This window comes from Salvia splendens, chromosome 4 (assembly GCF_004379255.2).
Source record: "Salvia splendens isolate huo1 chromosome 4, SspV2, whole genome shotgun sequence".
Classification (NCBI taxonomy): domain Eukaryota; kingdom Viridiplantae; phylum Streptophyta; class Magnoliopsida; order Lamiales; family Lamiaceae; genus Salvia; species Salvia splendens.
Genome location: NC_056035.1, coordinates 5,517,122 through 5,539,998, shown reverse-complemented (window position 1 = coordinate 5,539,998; position 22,877 = coordinate 5,517,122). Strand labels below are relative to the sequence as shown.

At 33.9% G+C, this 22,877-nt stretch overlaps 3 protein-coding genes across 4 annotated transcripts; all 3 read right to left on the bottom strand.

Moving 5' to 3' along the window:
- Window positions 1-291: 291 nt before the first annotated feature.
- On the bottom strand, window positions 292-3,262 carry LOC121798921 (binding partner of ACD11 1-like). 2 transcript variants are annotated; one of them, XM_042198193.1, is made up of 5 exons: window positions 3,142-3,262; window positions 1,946-2,063; window positions 1,344-1,419; window positions 993-1,106; window positions 292-900 (listed from the first exon to the last, which is right to left on the bottom strand). In XM_042198193.1, exons 2-5 carry the CDS (start codon window positions 2,059-2,061, stop codon window positions 472-474), a joined length of 735 nt encoding a protein of 244 aa, XP_042054127.1. In that variant the 5' UTR covers window positions 2,062-2,063; window positions 3,142-3,262; the 3' UTR covers window positions 292-471. The 2 variants fall into 2 exon arrangements, with proteins under 2 accessions (XP_042054127.1, XP_042054126.1); XM_042198192.1 differs by lacking the exon at window positions 3,142-3,262 and adding an exon at window positions 2,991-3,118.
- A 1,662-nt stretch (window positions 3,263-4,924) lies between these two features.
- On the bottom strand, window positions 4,925-5,997 carry LOC121799181 (transcription factor PRE6-like). Its single transcript, XM_042198525.1, has 2 exons — window positions 5,511-5,997; window positions 4,925-5,251 (listed from the first exon to the last, which is right to left on the bottom strand). Exons 1-2 carry the CDS (start codon window positions 5,634-5,636, stop codon window positions 5,099-5,101), a joined length of 279 nt encoding a protein of 92 aa, XP_042054459.1. The 5' UTR covers window positions 5,637-5,997; the 3' UTR covers window positions 4,925-5,098.
- Window positions 5,998-11,264: 5,267 nt separating this feature from the next.
- LOC121800380 (peptidyl-prolyl cis-trans isomerase CYP23-like) lies at window positions 11,265-14,831 on the bottom strand. Its single transcript, XM_042199951.1, has 8 exons — window positions 14,635-14,831; window positions 13,729-13,842; window positions 13,492-13,640; window positions 13,080-13,152; window positions 12,892-12,981; window positions 12,261-12,300; window positions 11,595-11,677; window positions 11,265-11,507 (listed from the first exon to the last, which is right to left on the bottom strand). The coding sequence occupies exons 1-8, from the start codon at window positions 14,752-14,754 to the stop codon at window positions 11,487-11,489; spliced, it is 690 nt and encodes a 229-aa protein (XP_042055885.1). The 5' UTR covers window positions 14,755-14,831; the 3' UTR covers window positions 11,265-11,486.
- Between the last annotated feature and the right edge of the window lie 8,046 nt (window positions 14,832-22,877).

Below are 22,877 nucleotides of genomic sequence, written 5' to 3'. Positions count from 1 at the left end.
CTTTATTCTCTCTTACTTTTTTCTCTCTTCATCTCTCTACCTTTTTTATTTTTTATTTTATTCTCCTATACTTAACTCACCTAACACAATTTTTTCTTAATCTCCGCGTAAAAAAAAGTCATCATTACTATAGAACGAAGGGAGTATTAAACGGACGTAATAAAGAGGTGGCTTTTTCTCAAAGGCAGACGTGAGCTCACCGATAGATAGCCTGACACGGGGAAAGTTTGAACTTTCACTACAAATAAATTCCTTCCACTAAACGCCTTGAAGAATTAGTAAAATCCCGTATTTAGGGAAAAAAAATATGCTCCCAACTTTATTTCTGCATTTTCAGGTTCATGAAAGTTCCTATTTCTGCATTTTAACTTGGATGTAATATATGATGTCACAGGAATTCCATAACACTCGATGATACATATATAGTATAGTAGTACTATATAACAAAGGAGACATACGAACAACAGGCTCCTATTTGTTGACACCATGAGCACCCATGTTGGCTGCAGCCTGAGAAGCTCTGCTCAGAGCGCCCGATACCCAAAGAGCTCCTCGGGCAAAGTAACTACTGTTAATGACAGCATTTGCAGCAGAAGCTGCAGTCCTTCCGGTGGCGGATATGGCAGTTCTTGTAGTATCTGTGATATGGTATGTTTGGTCCACGGATTTGGCTGCTTCAACCCCAGCAAATATCTTATCAGTTAGCCCCATTCTTTCACTCAGCTCAGCAACCTTGGCTACTGCTGTTGCTGATACCTGATGGGATTCGTCCAAGGCTTTTGCCTTGCTAAACGCATCTTTTCCCAGCACGTATCCTTTAGCTGCCATTGTTTTCACCACGTTTTGAGCTAGAGATACAGCTTCCCCAGCAGAGGGAACAGCTCGGGGAGCTCGAGAGTCCTGTTATCCCAGACAAATCCAATGAGGTTAGACACAAGAAGCAAAGATCATCTCATCATCTCATAATATCAATTGGGTATAGGGGAAATTACACTTGAACTGCTTTCATCTTCAATTTTCCATGTAGAGCGGTTCCACATATCATAGTCATCTTCATAATGTCCCCATCGGGTTATGCAAACAGGTTGATCCACAATAGTAGCTCCCTACAAAAGCATCCAATTAATTACATGAATGAGGATCTCCATGAAAACATATATGCATGTAATGAGTTCAATAACACTTTATTTAAAAGGACAAAACTACTAATAAGCTGTGATAGGATTAGACAAAAAATCAAGGTTTGATTCATTCAAATGCATCAGATATCTAATTTGAGATGTTAAAATGGTTTACACTTCAACTTCCCTAGCATGAAAGGAAAAATCTAAAAATCAGCTTACACTGAGCAGGACAGCAGTTTCCAAAGCATGTGGGTTTTTGAATGTCACATAGGCAGTGGATGCATGCTCACCAGCTCTGTTTTTTTGGTCAAACACAGGAAGCAAATCCCAATAGATTTAGAGAACTATAAATGCATAAATAATAGCACACGATATACTGGCCAAAAATTAAATCACTTGGCAAGGGGGTAAAAAATGTTCTGAACATAGAAAAAAGGTTTTCCATTGTCAGAATTACTGTGCAAAGATAATTTGCAATAACATTTTATACCCAGGGAGAGAATATAATTGGCTTAGCGTAATAATTTGTGAATCATGGGAAACTCCATTGGTTGTTTTCATGGTAAAACTTTATAAACACATTAACTCAAGAAATTGGTAGTCCAAGATACTCCTGGTCCCATCATCAGTAATTACACTGATTCCTTTTAGCTTGGCTCATGAGCTTTGTAACCTATATGATAGTATATTCAAGCTACCAATCCTGAACGTCATCAAACACATAGAAAGGATTGTTTAGTCGGTATGAAAGAATTATTTGCCTACAAATTCCACGGTCGATGTAGAGAAGCATAAAAGTGATTTGGTACTATATGAGTTACCTGACAATTTCAACATGGTCAATTGCACCACAGAAAGAAAAAAAATCAAAGACATCCTTCTCGGTCGCTTTAGATGACAAGCTTGTAACTTCTGCAGTATAATCAGTTGGGCTCATTTCTGAGACAAATGAGCATTCTCATTAGCATTAACAACTAAGTAAAAAGTAGCAACAATCACACATATAGACATAAAGGGAGGCATTTCTAGTAGTTCTACAGTGAGATAGATATAGCTTCCTAATGCATAAAACAATTATTATCTAGTGCAAGATAATATGCTTATGCCAGAATACATAATATATTGACCATGGTGTTGTTTCCAGAATCAACTCATTCATAATAAAATTGCATGAGCCCAGCCTATGGAAAATATCGCCAGTGGCGTTTTACATGCAATTATGTGTCTCAGTCAACATATTCATCGAGAACAAATAGATACATCACAGCCAGGTGACGCTTCATGTTAAACTAGCCCAACTCCAGGAAGTTGAATATCATACCTGCCTCAACTGTACTATTTCTATAATAAAATGATTAAACAAGTAATAACATGATACCTAGTCATTGTTTATACAAGTTTCAACTAACTCATTCAGTCAATCACCTCCACCTCCAGTACACGAGAAAGTTTCTCCATATGTTAGCGTATAGCCTGAACAATAACTTTACTACTAAAGAAAAGATTAGTCGAAGACACAGTCCTATACGATCTTCCGGTCTAACAAATTTAAGCAATGCATTGCCAATTAGCCACAACCATAGGAGTATATAATCGAATCAACCATGACAAAATCAACAAAATATTTGACTAAATATTATGAGATGCTAAGGGGTTCAACTTATTAACTCTTCCAACAAAGATAACAGTCAATCGCACACATCTTAAACTTCCAGTACACAACCTAATTTTCACGTAATGGCGAATAAAAAAATTCCCAATTCAACAGCAGCGGAGAAAATTAAGAGCAAAAAATTGAACGATCAAATAACCAAGCATAAAATGCAAGCAAATTAAGACTCGAAATCAGAAAACGAAATATTCCACCTGTAAAATGCCGAACAAATAAGAGGTGATTTCAAACTTGCACACAAAAGAAACAAAGAGCTGAAGATCAAGAATCAACAAATTTGAATTTAAAATATCATATTCGAGCAATTTCGAAATAATTTAGCAACCTCGTCTTTTTGCAGATTACCTAATTAGAGAAGGTTGGGTGGATTGCAGATGATGATTCGTGAAGACAAAGACAGTGCACAGCAGAGCTTTGAGTGTTTAATTTTCAGCTTATTATATGCAGGGGTCTCCTAATCTTTTCGTTGGGGTCCCTCAACTTGTCTTTATTTAGCATTTTAGTCCGTCAAAAATCAAAATAATCGTTTTCTATTCAAAATATTCAATTGGTGGCAACTAAAAAGAAACTACGTAAAGTAGTAGTAGTAGTATATATTAAGTCCACCCACTTTTCTTTTATAATTCATGAATTCTAAAGATTAAAATAAACGTTTTTAAAGTAATAGTTTAAACCCGAAAAGGATCATCTACGTACAACATTTGCTACATTTGTTCATCCACCATTATAAAAGTGAACAAATGGATCCTATTTAGAAAAAGAACCTTTCTTCCGACACAATCACTCTCATACTCATCCATCTTCTCTCTAATTCTTTTCTCATTTCTCTTCACCACCACCATCGCCTACTACGTTGCGTTGCATCAAGTCGCATCCACAATTGCCGTTGTCTATCGGTCTCAATCTCATCTCAAAACGTTTTCCTTCAAATTTATAACCACCGCCATCACCTTCCATCGTTGCGTTGCACCACTTTTATGGGACGCCGACGGGCTAAAATGACAAAAGTGGTCTATTTCCATGGAGGGGGTGTATTAAAAAAACATGCAACTAGTTGAATGAATGTGATATCAATCTAGCTCTAAAAGATGATGGTCAAGCCAGCAATAAGAAAAAAAAAATCAGAAGCACGTCATTTTTTCATGGTAGTATATAAACTAAAGCTTAATAGCCATGCATGTTGGAGTACCTAATTTTCTTGTGTGAAATATTGTATTCGTATTAAAATGTAGATATACAAGCAATTAATATGTATAAATATTAGTACTAGCATAGCATGAATATGACACGTAGAATTATTAATTACTTACTCCACTATTAAACAATATTGATATCATCAATATGATCAACCTCGTAAAGATCATTAAAAATGTTTATCTAGCTAGCTGATCACCTAAAACAGGAGTAATTATATAAGACTGCCTATAAATAATATTTTGTTTTCTTACAATATGCAGCTTGTCTATTGCTGTGCTTTTTTTTAATTTTCTCATCGTAAGGCATTTTTCATGCATTTTTTCTTCCTACTTTTCGGCTTTGAGATTCCCTAAAGAAGACATTTGGCATTCTTTTAAGGGAGCATAAGACAAGCAGACCCAGATTGCAAGAAGTAGGTATATTCAACATCAACAAATTTTCTTACTCATGTCTATCATAATTCATATGTCGACAATGGTCTTTATATAGTTTTAAGTGCACACCAATGCTGACTTACTAGGCAAATAAATCTTATATTAATGCTGATATAAGTAGTTTAATTTGGTATCATTTTGTAATCTAGCACTAAAAATATTATTCCTGGTCATCATTTTTTATGCACGTCCGTACGAGATAGGAGAATAAATTACTAATATGTCACTATACATATGTTAGTAGTACATTACTATAGCAGTAAAGTTCTTGAAAAGCATTAGGTATTACTCATTAGCATGAACTGAAAAGCATGTAAATAGTGTAGCTCCTAAGTCCTAGCCATCAATTTATCAAAAACAAAAACTGATACAAAAATTTAATAAAACAAAGGCATATTAAGCCATAAGCTGGGAACTGGATAAGAGAAAAGAGACCCTTTTTGTAATCTCAACTTATATTTATATATAGAGTAGGACTTAACAAAAAAGGGATCGAATTAATAAAGTAGTCTAAACGCAATAATAATATTTATATATATAACTAATTAGGCATAGCACCCAAATAGCTATAGGAGATGGGAAAAGTTCTAAGTCGGCCTTACATAGTGACCAAACCCTAGACAGCAAGGAGCGAAAAAAAGGGCGTAATTAACATATTTATTAATTAATCATCACATTAACAAGCTCCTAATTATGGCTGCTTGAGCGCTATCGCTGTCCGTGGACTCGAGCAGCTCGGATAGTCGATCGCTGAGATCATCCACCTCTCTGTGCAAGCTCCTTATGTAGTTGCAAGTCTCCTGCAACACCTTGGAAGCAGAAACCTGCACAAACCAATAATTAAATTAATTAATTAGCCTAATTTTGTCAAGATTGTTTGTGTCATGAGATGAAGTATTCATGCGTATGTGGAGGTATGGGGAACATTGGAGTCCCACATAACTAATTGTGCAATAAATGAAGAAAATGTGGACCAAACTGCTTATCCCTAATGAATGAAAGCAAGGCCACAGAAAAGAAAAGTGAATGGAAGAAACAAGAGAAATAGATTATGATATTGGGTTGAAATATTAAGGTTTTTACCTTGTCGGAGCGTCTGTTGCGGATCTCGGGGATGAGCTGCTGGAGTCGGGAGACGAGATCGACGATCTGTTCATCGCTGATTCGGGAGGCTCCTGACTGTCTGGAACGCGATCTCCTGCTCGACATTGTAGGTAGGAATATAGGAGGATTGGACTGATCTAACAAATTGATTTAATTTGGAGAGGGTTTTTTTCTTTTGTTTTAGTGGAACCCTAGCAAGGTATATATAGGTGAGTGAGTAAAATGAAGGTGGGAGGGATAAGAAATGGAAGAAAACACACAAGGAGTAGTGTTGGAGGTGATGAAGACAAGTGCATGGGAGAGCGGTGGGCTATGCCTCTTTTTAAATAGAGATCAATTTGAAGTTGGAAAATTAAAAACTCTCTCAATTACTCATACTCAATTAGTCAGTGTGTTGAGAGAGAGAGAGAGAGAGAGGCCATACTGTCCTAGTCCATATGTTCCCCAAGGAGCCAAAATGGGGTTAAGGGTTAAGCCAAATTTTGCTTGTTTATCACAAGTTTGCGGGCCATTTTGTGTCAGTCTTAGCACGCAAGCCCATGTTATCTTATTATCTCTTCTCATTTATATTTAAGCACAACAACTTACACTATTATTTATATCCTTGTCTACTCATACTACCAAATAGGAGTACAATACACACACATACATATCTAGGACTAGTGCTTTTTTTAAAGGGTGGTTCTAGTGAGAACTGAAAATTGTATCGATTTTCTGATATATTAATATCAGTTCCTGATCTTTAGTCTTAGGAACTGGTACTGGTTTTGAATCAGAAACTGAGGAACTGGTATTGAATCAGAAATTAATATAGTTCTATGTTATAACTTTAAGAAAAGTTTTGAAATGAATCATCTTCATTTTTTTGAAATACATAACTGTATGGGTCAAATTATATTCGAACAAAAGAAAGGTATTCAATTGTAGAATAGAAACTCTTGATTTGATATAAGACTCAAGATTCGAACTGCCTAAGGACAATATCTAGTAAAAGAAATTTTCACCAACATATGTAGATATATTAAATTTGAAGTATGTACGATATATAATAAGCTTCAAATTTGTTGAATGTTGACCACTAGGTATCATAATATCATTAGATTACATGCACATTGATCAAGATTTTTGGGTCAGATCAAACACGTGGTGTCTAGTAAACTCTGCTTTACATTTGACTCAATTACTCATACAACTAATTAATTACACAATTATATTCTCAAGCTAGAACTGTTAATGACGCTACCTTCTAATCCCCTTTATTAAATTACGTCAGTAAAGACAAAACAAAGTGTCGTCGTCGACGGGGTAACTCTAATAAGTAAATTGAATTTATCTAAAATTACGAAGTACGTACTAATAGTGTGAGAGATTTACTTCACACACACACACACACACACACACACACACACACACAAATTAAAAAAAAAACCAATATTAATGTTTGGCAATCAAATTCAAAAGATCTGACTTTTCAAATATTTTGTGGGTTTTATTTAACTTATGCAAGAACTTGGGTAATTAAAAGTGTTGGACATATTAAGAAACAAGATCTAAATTGATAATCAAGAATTAATAAAATATGTAGTTGAAGTGGTAGAATCTTGAGAGATGGGCACGTGAGGGGGATATGAAGCAGTATTTTCCGGCGAGATTCGTGCCCATGTTCTTGATTTTCTCAGACACCTTTCGGAGTTTGGAGCAGCAGAGTTTGCAACTCCTGTTTATTTATTTATAAATAATGATATCGACCTCTTATTAATTTTTTTGTTGAGGAAGTGCTTCTTAATGTGCTTCCCAATACTAACTGATAATACTCCTTTACCACGTAGGTTCCTACGCATCATATTAATGTTAATAATAATAATAATAATAATGTAAATCCTGAATAAAAATTCTGAACTATAAACCACAAATTACTAAGGTTAACCTTGAATTATAAACTCTATATATGAACTCATGAGAGTCCATGTATTTTTTAGTGTTTCTTAATATCTTGGCGATAATAACTCCATCTGATAATGTTACGTTATAATTATTGTTTTGAACCCACTAATTTACCATATTGGGGATTTTAAATAGGATATGGAAAAAAGGTAAAAGAAGTTTAATTATGTCAGGTCATGTCCTCACTAAATTTGTTTGATACAAATAGGGTTATAGTAATTTTCTTTTGTTTGACCAATTCACCCTGACAAGATCTATCAAGGTTTATTTTCTACATAATCGACACCGCCGAGGGGACACAGGAAAAGAAAAAAATACATTCACATGCACACACACAAAAGTAATACTAATGTGTATAGAATTGTAGGGTTAGACAGTATTAGACACAAGAAAACATTTTTCTGTAATCATATATATGGTCCCATATGGAAAGTGTATTTTGATGGGGTAATTATGGCATAATTAATAATCAGGGTCATTCATAGCTCTCCCACACACAAAAATATAATGTAATGTTTACCTTGATTGATTAGACTATATATAATACTACTTAATTGTCACGTGAAAGATTGTAATGGTATTGTTGAAATCATATGGAGTATATATATATATATATATATATAGTAGTATATATTATGTCGGTGAATTTAATTGTAACTGTAGAGAGAAAAACCATGCAATACAGTACGGCCAGCATGCACAAAGATACCTCTCAGCTAATCTCTTGTTAATGGAGTATTTTATAAACTCACATCTAAGTACGGAAAGTTAGGCCAACTTGCACTCTTCACAAGGTACTATATAAGAATATTCCATATATAATTATAAATGTATAATAAAATTACAAATTAGAACAGAGATAATGTCACACATGATTAACTAGTCTTACCTTACTGTGGCTTGCTGCGGTGCTCTTTGCTTTCCGTATTCTTGCAGTGGTTCACATTTCTCAGTCTTGTTTCTATTTTTAAATACAAAAGTACAATTTTGTTATAATGTTTAACTCCACCCTAATTAATTATGGTCATGGATGAGAGTATCTTATACTCCAATTTTTTGTTATCTAAGTTTCATGAGTAGATGTGACCACATAGGGGACAGAGATGTATGCAGGAGGATAACTGGGCCCTAAAATTTTAGAAAAATATTTGTGTGGTTAATTTGCTCTTTCACTAGCATATATAGTGCCACATTTGCACGTAAATTCTAAACTTTTACTAGGAAAGTTTCTCTTTTTACAACCCATGTTGAACAATAGAAAATGCTGGTCAGATATAAATTTGGATGCCAATTAATTACTTATACATGTGAAAAATGATTTACAATCTTTTGTTGCTATTGGTTAGCTAACAACATCTAACGTGGCTTGCGAAATAATTTCATGCATGTCTTATGACATGTAACGCAGCCTTGCGCTCTACTACTCCAAGCATTCAGGATTAGTGCGTCTATAATGACACATCTACGAAACGGAACTTCTGGGGTCGGAACTCGCCCACTTAAGGAGGTCGTTGATTCGCCAGTGTCGTATGTTGCTCTCTTTGAGCAGAGAAAATGATTTTTTTTCTTTTGTGTGTCAAAAAATTATTGCTATTTCTATTGATTGATTTGGAGATCTTGAGTCATTATTAAAAGGAGGATGGCGTGAGGTTTAGTCATTCATTAATGGAGCCAATGCAAAGATTATCTTTAAAGTTTCTATGAAAACGAGTTTGTACAATATTCTAATCTATATTTAAAAGATATGACTATTTGTCATGTACATCATAATTTTAAATTTCGAATGGTCTTCTTTTATGCTGGCTACTATGCACACACAAAGGATATATCGGAGTAGTTTTTCGAGTAAATGTTTGATTTTGTCCCATCGTTTGTGACGTCAAAAAAATTTGGCAATTGAAATATCGACGTGACATCCAAAATTACACGTCGATTGAGTAATCGATGTATAATTTTGGGTAATCAGCGTGTAATTTGGATAATCGACTTATAATTTCAACAGTCACGTCGATATTCCAATCGTCGAAAAAAATTTACAAGATATTTTATTCCCAAAAATAAAACGATGGGTACTAAATGCTAATGACTTAAATCGGATTGGACAAAATCCACCATTTATCCTATAATTTTGTAGGAATAAGAAAAGACCCATATTTCATTTCTCTCATGTGTCCCAGAGATAATGCCATCCTTTTAAATTCGTTAGAGATTCGTTGAACGATGAAAAACTACCTTACCTAACCTAACATGCCCTCATTTAATGTTTGCAGGAATCTAGCGGCTGCTTCCATTTATGACACTGGAAGTATGCAACATTACACATTTCTAATACTAATACTGATAATTTCTTATTTGGGAGAAAGAAAGAAAACATCATACGCTTCCTATGACATATAATTTGCCTTGATATTCTTCAGTGTCAATTTAAGGGGCCAGGCCAGTCTACTTTCTAAATTTAAACTAGTTGAAGCAATTTAAACATCAGCAGAATCAAAATAAAGAAATCGTTGATTGTGTGATAGTGAAATGTTATGTAGGATTTGTCCAGCCGCACATGAAATGTTTCCTCCATCTAGAAGAAGACTCTTTAACTCTTTTATAATCAACACCAAAACTTAATCACTAAGCACACAATCATATATATGTGTATGTATGTATCACCATTCTTATCTAGATATATACACAGATCCGGCACAAAATGTCAACTTGAAAAAGTTTCAACATGCGATGGGCCCGGCCGCCGGTCATATCATGTTTAGTCGATTCAAATAAGTGTCGTCAAAGAGCTTGACAAGGCTACTCACAATGTTGGAGGTCTTCACCCACATATATTAGGCATTAATATCCTCCTATAATTCAATATTTCCACCATTTTTCTGCGACACAAGGCACGCACCACAAACATTTACAGTGTGGTCTTACCTATAGACAAGGTTAGAGATCAACACTTCAACACCATAAAAATGTCTGTCACAAGCACAGGCACAGGCACACACACACAATGACACAAACACATGTTATCGAACAACTTGTGCTAACATCGTGTAAAGAACTACTACTACTGTGCAGAAATATAATATATATATATATATATACACACATTCATTTAAAGTCAGCCATACCTGGGGAAGGAGTGTGTGAACGAAACTAGCCGGCAGTGTCACGTTCTTGCGTTGCCGTATTGCTGCTGCTTTTTCATGTCCCATACAATTTGCAAACACAATATAATCAATAGATCCAACAACCCATGTAGCTATTAACATAACCATAAGCAACGTGGGAATATGGACCACCCTAGCAAAACCACCATCCCCAACTACCGCAGACAAAATTCACACAACACACAAAGGGCAATGCCCCCAGAGTTAGTTATATCATGTGATGTGTTTTTTCCCTAACTTCTAGATACATTCTGTATCTGGAGCAGCCTCTTGTTTGACTGCATTAATGGATATGATGTTCTGTTGAACCAACCCGACTCAACTCGAATAAGAGGCCACCATTTTCTTCTTGCATCTCAATATATAATAGCATGAGTTGCAGTTTATTTGATAATTCTATTGGAGACACAATATCCCCATTGTTTTATATGATAATATAAAGAATGAAGACAAGTAATATCAAGAATAATAATGATTTATTTATAATCATTATTATATTCACCTAGAGGGCCATTTCAAAAAAAAATCAGTGACCTTTTAGCCAACAACACATTTCAATGCTAGCACCGATGTCTGTAGGAAGCACAATCATGCAACAATGAATAACAAATTATGCAAGAGAAATCACTCAGAGAAAGGTATACTGCATTTGTATAATAATTGTTAATAGTAGCATGTTAAGGGTAGTCATAGCTCATCGCATCTGACTCAGAGCAAGTTGTACAACATAATGCCGCTTCTTTTGGGAACAGAAGATATGACTTTGTAGATACAACAAAATGTGACACGGAAAAAGAAAACACCTACTGCATGTAAGCCTCTTGAGGATGGCCCAACATTACTTGATACGTTATGGAAAACACTTCATTCTCTGCAATGTACATGGAGAAATTCTCTTACATTAGTAAACACTTTAACGTTCTTGAAAAGATAAGTGAATTATAATCCAAATATTCACCTGTTTTTCAATCTCTACAGCCGATGCCAGAATCCTCCTTTTCAATTCCAACCTATCTTCTTCACAACTTTCCGTCTCGGTATCTAAGCCAAATAAAGGAGGTTTAATTACCAAAATTATACAAAGTTTTAGGCAATTTTCAATTTTAACTAAAATAATTTATATGGAATTTCAGTAAATGCTTTATTAAACCAAGAGAGGGGCCCATGGTGAGATTTTTTTTTCCATGTGAATTGCACCATGTTTGGGATGCATGTGGTGTTAGGAGGCCAACATAGAAGCTATAGACAACATAACTGAAACATGAATATAGGAGGCTATGCTTAAGGTCTTACCAATGGGGTTTGAGTTTTCATGTCAATTGTCAATTCGAGTCATTTGAAAAAATAAACTCAAGGAAGAAATGGGATGCAGATCGGGGAGCCAACAGCTAATGACTGTTCAATAATGGCAAGGTTCAGCGTTTGCAGTGATGATTTGGTGGCACTAAGTATCAATCTTCTAAAATTTCATGTATAAATTGGCAAAAATTACAAGCTTTAGTTAAAATATCAAATCTATCTTATAATAATGGTATTTATTCCATTAGACACATATATTTAATCAACCTTCTCAGGAGGGAAAATATGAGCATGTGCACATGACTAAAAATAAGTCAGAACTTACCATAGTAGTACGTAGAGAAAATAGTGATACGCTCAGTTGGCTGGAAAAAGAAAAGGGAATAGATTACGTTGACAATCCAAATTACCACAATCTAAAGATGAAGATGTGATAAGAAACATAATAAAGCCACAGACTCCGCAGATAAAATGTATTTTACTGCAAAGCATTCTGGGAACTCCAGTCAGCACTTCATGTAATATTTAAATGGAGAAGGAAAACAGTAATGGTTACAAGTGACTCTAGAACAAATAGAAGGATAATTCAATCATGTGATGCCTCTTCATAAAACCAAAGAAAGCAGATTGTTCAGCTGGACAAAATAGTTATTCTGCCAGTAGACATATGTAGTCTCTGTATTGCTATGAATGGAACATGAAAGAGAACATCAACAGGAAAGTTCTACCATGCAGAAATTATTCAGTAGCATGCCAAGAAATTGTACGCATATTAAATATGCTTCAATTAGAGAAATAAATATCAAATTAAATGTCATATTTCCTCGTAAATTTTAAAAAATCTAAAAGATAAAAGTAATTATAAGAAAATCTGATAATCACACAAAAAGATAACTTGAATAGGAGAGGGTGAGAAAGGAAAGACAACTCAAATTTAAGAGAACAATGAGTTATACCATAACAAAAATTCCTTCTTTCCGGGTAGGAACTTCCTCCATTTTGCTCAAGGTTTCATCACCCTTAGTAACTTTACCAAATATTGCATACTGAAGATACATTACAGTTAAAAACAGTCACTATTTTGAATGCAGTGTTCTAAAGTATATTCAGTTAGAAATATATGGGGAAGAGCATTCCAGCTTACCTGACCATCAAGATGAGGAGCATCTCCGAGGAGTATTGAGAATGATGACTGTGCACTGTCTGGATCCGAATATCTGTTAATCAGAATAAAGTACACTTTATAAAGATTTCCTGCATAAAAGCATTTATGTGTTTATATACTTTAATGCACTAATAGTCTATTAACAAAAAAACAGTGATCAAAGCCATTTGGCATATAAACAAATTCTGGCTAGTTACCAAATGACTGTACTTGTCACATATGAGCCAACATAACTAAATCATTTATCTTGTCAAAAGACAACTATACTAAAGATATCCTTCTCATATAGAATTACCATGAGAGATTATGAAATTGTTAATTTACAATTTTTCAAGAAAGATGAGTATGAAAACTCACAAACATATTATAATTCCAAAAGAGATGAAGTTACCTTCCCATAGAAAGAATACCTCTGACATGCTTCACGTCACTAAATTCACCAACAACAGTTTTCTCAGCTTCCAACCTCTGCACTTCATTCATTGGAGCGGTTCTTCCTCCACCAACATCAGCAACTTGGGCGACGAACCCCTTATCTACCTGCACAATACATAATACAATTATACAAGTTCATTTGCGCTATTTCATTTACTTGCACAGATCACAGTACAGAGCTTCACATACAGACCCGGAAGAAATGGTTGGTGTTATAACCTCCCAATCGGACAAGCTTGAAAATGTGTTCAACTGTCTTTGGTGCAACGCTGTGATAGAAACCAAACTCTATGTCCCCATAATTTGTCTGCATTTCAAACAGGAAAAAATACAAATCATCTCTCTGATTCAACAACCAGTCTCAAGACAGCTCCTTTATTTATTAATTTTGGAACCCTGGTGAATTAGATAAACATGGAGCATTAGCAAATCACACAAAAATCTCATACTGATAATGGCACATTGACTAATGTATAAAGTCATTTCAAAGATTTCTTGAGCTCTCTCACCTAAATTCTCATAGCATTCAAATCTTATCTCTGAAAGTTTCCCCGATTGTGAAAATTATTACAGAACATCTCTACACAAATACAGCAACTAAAAGACATCTCAACAGGCTCAGTGCCACCAATGATTCAAATTCAAACAATTCAGATGCAATCAAATGCACCCCACATCCCCTCTAAATAACCAATACTTACAAAATCAAATCGAAACACATATTTGAGCATCTATTCCCCAAAAAGTTCTACACTCACATCAGGTCAACACACCACATGAACCCAAAACAGACACTCCAGTAAAAGACCATATTTTAGAATAAACCTAAAATTTCCGTTGGACAGAAATTTGCACTCGATGGATACATATATGCAGGGAAAGTCAGAGACGAAAAACAATCAAATGCTCAACCAACAAGGAACAAAAAGTTTATCAACGTCAATCACCAATATGTCAACCCTCCACTTCACCTTCCATATTACAATTAAGCAATCTCTTTTTTGCATATGATTAACGTTAAGAAATAAAACACTCAGATTTTCGGATCATCATCAGCGATACAACGCTCACAGAGATAAAGAAAATCCCCAAATTTGACCTGAAATACGACACGAGCCGATCCCAATTCAGGAACTGTAGCAATTGCAGTGAGGGAACCGAAGAAGACGCCAATGCATACCATCGCGATGACGATCGAGATCATCTGATTGCCGCTCATTTTTCGTTGACGTTGGCGCTCTCTTGTGTGTGCAAGTGTTCGAGCTCCTCAGCTGGCAAATCCAAGTTTCAGTTACAGTTTACAATGTACTACCGGTTAAGCCTAGGGAACAACCGTTGAATTTTTGCTCTGGCCCAATTAGGATTAATAAATGGGCTGAAAAGTTAAGAAGCCCAAATATGTAGTGGCCCTTAAAGAATTTGATAGGCTTTTTCATATATTGATATACGTGATTATTGGACTCAACTACTGAGAATATCAATCATCTGCGCGTGAATGCATTTTATCAAAATTATTAATAAAGAAGTAAATAAATCAGTATTGTCTTGACTTTTCTCGTTGATTGAACATTAGTGGGATATTTGTGATATGTTTATTCTTAAATTTTGTTGCATTTCAACATGTCTATCATGTCATGGATGACTTTAAATAGAATAAATTTAACGTGGGACATTATAATAAATTATAAATGGGGCAAAAGTATTTTACTGTTACGTTTTTCTTAACCGTGTTTATATATATTGCTAATACTTACACGCTAGTACAATATTAGCATTATACTGCTGCATTAAAAAATTATTGTACACAACACATTATTTTATTTGGCATAAGTGTGATATCATGGGGAAAAACCACATCATGTCATTTTTCTGGATATGTCTGTATTAAGTGGACATTAATATTATAATTGCAATGATTAAAAAAATTCAAAGACTAAATCGGATAAAAACTGGTGAAAGCTTTTCAATTAAACGGGTGGATGAGAGGATTGGCTGCAAAAAAGAATGCAGCCTCATTTTACCTTTAAATAATAATAATAGAAATGTGTTTTTATCATGTGATATATAATTCAGTTTATTTTATATGAAAAATGTCAATGTCTTGTGCAAAAACTTTTAGTCAAAATGACAAATACATTCAATAATCAAGCCTCTTGAATCCCTACTCTATAAATCTATAATAATTTTGAAGTAGCATGCTGATCAAAATTTCAACTACTTTAATAGCTAGGCTTGTTGTGAATGAGCTCTCTGAACCAATAATTCTTATAAGTAAATAGCTAGGCTTGTTGTGAATGAGCTCTCTAAACCAATAATTCTTAAATAATTTTTCATTGTTGATAAAAATTGAAAGCCAACACATAATTAATGAATGGATATAGCAGCAGTGAGTTTCTCAATTTTATTAATGCTCTTTACATGGACACAATAGGGGTCGATTGGAGATCATTGAATTAATAAATTTAAAGATTATAACTAAATTTTTTAAAAATTGATTTTTTAAATTGTACACAAATATTTAAATTTAGGACAAACAAAATCAAATTATTTTTTATTATATTTTTAGAATTGCGTATGATAGGTTGGAGAATGGTTAAATAATCAAAGTCACATGAGGTGATAAAATAATCATCATATAATTAGGTGTGAGCCCATAAAATAATCGTCATATTGGGTGTGTGCCAAAGTATATTTATCATGAGTCTAGTCATGTATATTAATATTTTTTTATCAAAAAAAAATGTTTATATATCAAATTTTTAATTAAATTGATTATTTTTTTCATTCATATCTTATCATTGAAATCAAAGCTCGTATGATCTCTATTATTTATACTATCGAGATAAAGTGCAAAAAAATTTCTTTTTAAATATATTTCTGATGTCTGGTGCATTAAATTAAGCACGTATACAGTAGTATTTGATTAGAAATAACATATGTCGCCCTAGTCTAAACTTTATCCTAACTTGTTAAAAATACCAAATTTCCCTTTTAGAAAATGACATAAATTTGAAGTAGATAACTATCCAATCAAATAATGGCCTGTAACGGTGTCCCCCGATCACTATTCTACAATTTTGAATTCAAATAAAAAAAATTTCATTCTGAGTTACCGAAAGATATTATCGAGACATTTTATAACATATGGAAACTAGTTAGAGTAGGAGTAGGTGACATTAAAAGCACTTTTTTAGGTACAATTTGGATTTATATAAGCATGAAAATAGGTAAATGTCATTTCAACAGTTTAAATAGGGGATATATTATAGTGTGTACCTCAACGAAATCTTCAGTGTTCACCATAAGTCCACGTAGTTCTGATAGGAATATGTGTGTCTAATTTTTTTAATAATTGACATTGTAACAAATCGACTTATCGACTCTAATCTATATCATACAGTATATTAGAAATTGGTTTAGCAATTAGCGTGTAGGTATGAATATATATGAATTATGATGTACTCATTGTACTATTAAACATTGGGATGTGATAAAATTAATAACTGAAATTCTGTAAAAAAATTAAAGCAAATTTTCAGTTATTGGAACTTCTGTAGAAATGAGTAAATTACAACTCAGGTCAAAAGGACTCGAATTCGGCACCTCATACAATAATATCTAAACTCATTGCCGCTAGGACAAAGGCTCAGGACCATCTAATAATGTAGATTGTATAGTCTAATAATATAGCTTGGCTAATAATGTAACGCTTTTTAATCTAATAATATAGCTCGGATATTATTATCACAACCATCTAATCTAAGGATCCAGAGGCTGAGATTTGCTTTGATTTTTTTTACAGAATTTCACTTATTTAATATAGTGTGCCCCATTAAACATATATATACATATAATAATTCAGGGTAGTGATCTATGGCAAACACCCCTTAACCAAATAACTAGAGAACAAATCACAGCCACAAGATTAAGAAAATCAAGGGCTAGTATTAATACATGTAATTTTAGAATTTAAAGGAGAAATTAGTTCCCCCCTCACAAATTTACTCCACAATAATCAAGCGGGGGTATAATGGTCATTTGAAAGAAACTGTGTTGTATCTTCTCCTCTTCTTTTCTCCTCTTCCCTCTTCTCCAAAATCAATTAGTATCACACAAAATGGCGGTGAATTGCTGCTGGTGCTCTTCCTTCGCTGCCACCGCCGCCATTTACGCCGCCGCCAGAGCTCCCAACACCTTCACAATCACTCGCCGGAGGCGGAATGCCTTCTTACAATCGATTAGGAATCCTATTAATCAAATCACTCCGTCCAATTTCTTAGCAAGGAGCAAGGCCACGGAATCGGAGTTCAAAATCGACTCCGACGAGATCGACTGCAAAAGCACCGGGCTGGATGTCGAATGCGTGATCAGTGAAGAATCGGAGCAGGTGAGAGGGGAGACGAGAGATACGTTGGTTGAATTCGCGTTGGAATGGGGGCTTCTGATATCGCCCTTCTTCTTCTGGGGAATGGCGGCGACAAGGCGGTGTTCTTCCGGAATGCGATGTGGTTTTTCAGTAGCGTCTTGAGGCCTTGGTAGTCCATGTATGTTGTCTGCCATTCCTGGACCAATTGGGAAGCTAGCTCCCTCCCGAACTTCATCTTTGTGTATCTTTGTGTGTTGTGAATGGTTGTTGACTTGTATAGCATGAAAAAAGTCTGTTGGTTTACCAGCATATAAAGGTAAAGTGATGTAACTGCAGAGAACCTGCACATTAAAATGTACTCACATCACACTGTGAATTGAAGACCAAGTTTGTTAGAGTTTAGTTTATCACTGGATAGTTTGTTAGAGTGATGATTTATAAGAAGTTGATTCATTGAAGAAGGAGAGAGGAAATGTGATTAATTTTAATTAATTAATTAATTGGAAGAAGGTGAATTGGTCGTGTAATTTATCATATCTGTCTCTGATATTATTATTTTAATTTTGGATTATTGCTTAATTAATAATTCCACCTTTCACGCTGTGTTGATTAATGCAGATTTGGTGTGGTGTGTGTGATGTCTTTTGTTAACAAGAGTGATGTGTTTGAAAACAAGAGTGAAGTAAAATGAGAATAAGAGTGATGTGTTTTGTAAACAAGAGTGAAGTAAAATCAGAATAAGAGTGATGTGTTTTGTAAACAAGAGTGATGTGTTTTGTTAATAAGAGTGAAGTAAAATCAGAATAAGATTGATGTGTTTTGTAAACAAGAGTGAAGTAAAATCATGCTAAGAGTGATGTGTTTTTTTAAACAAGAGTGAAGTAAAATCAAAATAAGAGTGATGTGTTTTGTAAACAAGAGTGAAGTAAAATCACATCACTATTATTCTGATTTCAGTTCACTCTTGTTCACAAAAACACATCACTCTTGTTCACAAAAACACTTCACTCTTGTTCAGAAAACACTTCACTCTTGTTCATAAAACACTTCACTCTTGTTCAGAAAACACATCACTATTATTCTGATTTCAGTTCACTCTTGTTCACAATACACATCACTCTTGTTCACAAAATACTTCACTCTTATTCACAAAACACTTCACTCTTATTTGCAAAACAAATAAGACTTTCAATGTCGAATAGATTATCGGATAAATTTAGTCCTCGACCGATACCGAAATAAAATTGCCGTAATTATAAAGCTTATCCCAAATTTCAACCAATCAAGCCGCAATTACAGGGATGTTCCATTTGTAGCTTCCACTCTAGATCTGAAACAGATGGTAACAATATCACAAGTCTGAGAAGAAAATTGACTTAATTATAAAGCAAACAAATTGATCCATAGCAATCTTCCACTCTTTATCAATGGTATTAATCATCACATGAAACGATTGGAGCAATTCAGTCATAAACAGGGATTATTGATGTAAATACCACTGAATAGATTTTATAATAATTAATAATCATCAAAGGAAATCTAAATGCTTCTAGATTCAGCTAAAATATTTGGCTTTTCTTCACTCTATTCAGATTTCCAACCGAATTCATCAACAAACCAGAAGGATCGACCTAATTTTGTGAATAAAGAATTTCAGAGAAAAAAACTTTCACAGAGAGAAAAGTGATAAAATTGGAAAATTGGTGTACCAATTTTCGTATGAAATCTCGAATTGGAAAGGATCGACGAATGGAGCTGGATTGCTCAATACGGTGACGTCTTTCAAGTTGACGGCGTTCATGGTTTATCGACGGCAAGTTGAGCTTCAATCCTCGCGAATTTGGGGAAGAGACACTGATACGGAGGATTAACTGAGCCGCGAACAGCCCAACGGAGGATGCCTTCTGGGGAAGAACCGGCGCATATGCGGCGGCGGCGGAGAGGCCGGCCATGGCGGTGGCTGGAGGGTCATCATGTTGATGGAGTTCGGCAGAATCGCCTCTTATGAATTTGATAAAGAGATTTCCAAAAATACCCTTGGCCTATTTTATATTATGAAAATAAATAATATTTGTTCCATTAAGATGTGTGGCTGAGATTTGTTCTCTAGTTATACATTTAAGATTAGTTATATCTTGATCACTATCCTAATAATTCAACTATTATCAGGGATGGATGGAGTTGGGTCATACGGGATCGGTTGAAAACTGTTGCACACGTTATCTTTGGTGTAAATATTTATATAGCTTGTGATATTTTTGCTACAGCTGCTGAAATATTTCTTTGTGCTTGCTTATGGATTCAGTAATACGCTTTTTCTAGTAATTGAACACACTTTTTCTTAATTATGATGAGAAGATTTGGAATCTTTGTTGTTTCTTGGTCCATTTGGTGGTTTAGATACAAGGTGAGATGGAACCAAATTGGAATGTAGAGAAGAAGCCTTTTTTAGAGATTAAGATCATGGATTAAAGTTTGGTGTTCTGATTTTTCATTTCTACCAAGTCAAGTGGGTGAAAAGTTGCCCAAAGTTAGAAAGTTGTCAGGAAAATATCGACAAATCATCACTACTCAATGATAGTTGCTAAGAAGACCCTTCCTTGTACTCATTCCTTCTGATTTGTTACTATAACACTAGTAGTTGGATGTTTTGGTGTTGCGTCTGTTTCTTACAGTCCGGTCTTGTTGGATTCTTTGTTTGTTTGTTTTGTGCTTTTTATTGGTTTTTGCTTCCTTAACTTGCTTCGATCTTCTTAATTTTTTCACAATTGACTGGATTGTATCTTTACTTGATCACGCATTTTATATGTGATTTGAACCCTTATTTAATCTTGAAAAAAAAATTCAATCTTTCATATCATCATCGACCCCACATCTTATAATTGGCTGTAATTATATTGTATTATACGGAGTATCATACTATAATTGGTAATATCGGTAATATACTAGCTAGCATCATATATAGGTATATCAATTATTATTGCACAATCGAATGTTAACAACACCTTAACTACTATGATGAGAACGACTTGTGAGTAAACATACTACAAACTGACGTGTAAATATCATTTGAGAGATATTACTATCGAGTGAAACGTCAAATCAATCAAAAATAATTATCTACCTTTTTTGTGTTCGATCCAACCTTTTCCTCCATTACTAGGGGTTTGTTTCAACATTATGTGAAATTTAGCAAAAAATCCTAATTTATCATGAGAAAGTAAAAGTTAGAGATGCTTAAATATGAGATGGATTATCCATTTATTCTCAAAAAACCATGGATCTAGACTTGGAACCATTCATTGTTGCATCTGCACAGATATGCTACCTATCTTTTTATTGGAATAAATGAAGAAAAATCTGAGTGAGGGTGAAAGTACAAGTTTTTTATTCCTGGGAAATGGGGGAGGACAAACACCTAAAGCTACTTAAAATCTGAGTGATAATGGATCATACTGCACAATCATCACACTTTGGTATTGCTACATTATATTCTTTTCTTTTGTTGCTAAATATGTTGCATATATATTCTTTAAGAACCAGATTCTAGTACTTTCTAGAATATGGCTACTGTGATATCATATGCTTAGTTTCTCTTTCAATTATTATGATTGACTATATATAACGAGATAAATCAGTAGCCATAATCCAAGGTGCGCACTAGGTGAATTCGGTTGCCATGGAATAATTTACAGATCATATGATACATGAATCACATTTCAAAATTAGGTATGATTATTGAAGAAAAATAGTACTAATACATAAGGTCAAGTGAATCGAATTTTAATTATTTTGTGTGAATAGTTGTGCATAAGGTTAAGTACACTAATTTGGAGAATCAGTATAAATGATATTCTCCATAGAAACTTATTAGTCTAAGGAATTATTAACGATAATGAATCCACGCAATGATAATATTACTCCATTCTATTAATTCATTTGAATGTGTAGTTATTGCTCATGGTGAAGTAATTCCCGATTGAAATCATGAAATATAAATACAGTATTTCTGTAGTAATATGTATATTTTGATTGAGGTGTGCTCTGAATAAATGATAGGAGTACTATGTGAATGAAACTACTAACATGCCACCACACACAACAAAGGCATTACGTTATAGTATATCAATAGTATTTTATTTATGCAAGAATTTTCTCCTAATACATAAAGTGCGTCGGGACTGGTATTAATTGTTTCTTAACGTGTTTGAATTGTATTTGACTAATTTATTAAATGACAAAAAATATTTGAAAATAAATGAAAAAAGGAAGCTGTGTAACTATTTATATCTAAATGACAAAATGCATTCGGAAAAAGAAAAATGCACTACAAGAAACTTATCTTTTAAGTACACAAAAATTGAAACGCAATTAGTTATGTTGGGAAGTTTTAAAAAATAACAACAATTTAGAATGCAAAATAAAGCGTCCCTAAATTAAGGCTAAATTAACTTAATTTCTTGCATTTTTAGGACACTATCAATTGTTTCCTCTAATTTTAGTTGGGACAACAGCAATAATTTTTTTAAACCGTTAGTGGTGTATTTAGAAACATAAATTAGCGTCCTTATTAATTGCATTAGAAAATATCCTTAACAGTTTTTTTTGTTGTAGTGATATGGAAGTAGTATAACAATTTAACTTTTAAATAATATTCCTATATTAATACTTCACCTGATTTTCATAATTATATATAGAATGATTTTTTGAATTACTTGTCAAATAGTAGCTCATAGTATTTATTAATTTTATTTAAAAAATTATTGTAATCGTTAACCTAAAATAGCTGGCAAAATTGTCCGCACACAAAATACTACTACAACTTTTATATAATGAAAAATAGTACTCCATCAGTTTCTTCATAGTTGAGGCAAAACTTTTTAGCACGGAGTTTAAGAAAAGGACGTTGAATGTGTTAAATAAATAGATAAAAAAGTAAGAATGTGAAAAAAGTAGAGAGAATAAAGTAGAAAGTG

Excerpts from the sequence above, each read along its gene's own strand:
- LOC121798921 (XM_042198193.1), bottom strand. The coding sequence starts at position 2,061 with ATGAGCCCAACTGATTATACTGCAGAAGTTACAAGCTTGTCATCTAAA. Across the intron at positions 1,420-1,945 it reads GACCATGTTGAAATTGTCAG|AGCTGGTGAGCATGCATCCA; the intron begins GTAACTCATATA and ends CCAAAAAAACAG. Across the intron at positions 901-992 it reads AAGATGAAAGCAGTTCAAGT|GACTCTCGAGCTCCCCGAGC; the intron begins GTAATTTCCCCT and ends CTGGGATAACAG.
- LOC121799181 (XM_042198525.1), bottom strand. The coding sequence starts at position 5,636 with ATGTCGAGCAGGAGATCGCGTTCCAGACAGTCAGGAGCCTCCCGAATC. Across the intron at positions 5,252-5,510 it reads GCAACAGACGCTCCGACAAG|GTTTCTGCTTCCAAGGTGTT; the intron begins GTAAAAACCTTA and ends TGGTTTGTGCAG.
- LOC121800380 (XM_042199951.1), bottom strand. The coding sequence starts at position 14,754 with ATGAGCGGCAATCAGATGATCTCGATCGTCATCGCGATGGTATGCATT. Across the intron at positions 12,982-13,079 it reads CTCCTCATCTTGATGGTCAG|TATGCAATATTTGGTAAAGT; the intron begins GTAAGCTGGAAT and ends ATGTATCTTCAG. Across the intron at positions 11,678-12,260 it reads TTTCTCTACGTACTACTATG|ATACCGAGACGGAAAGTTGT; the intron begins GTAAGTTCTGAC and ends TATTTGGCTTAG.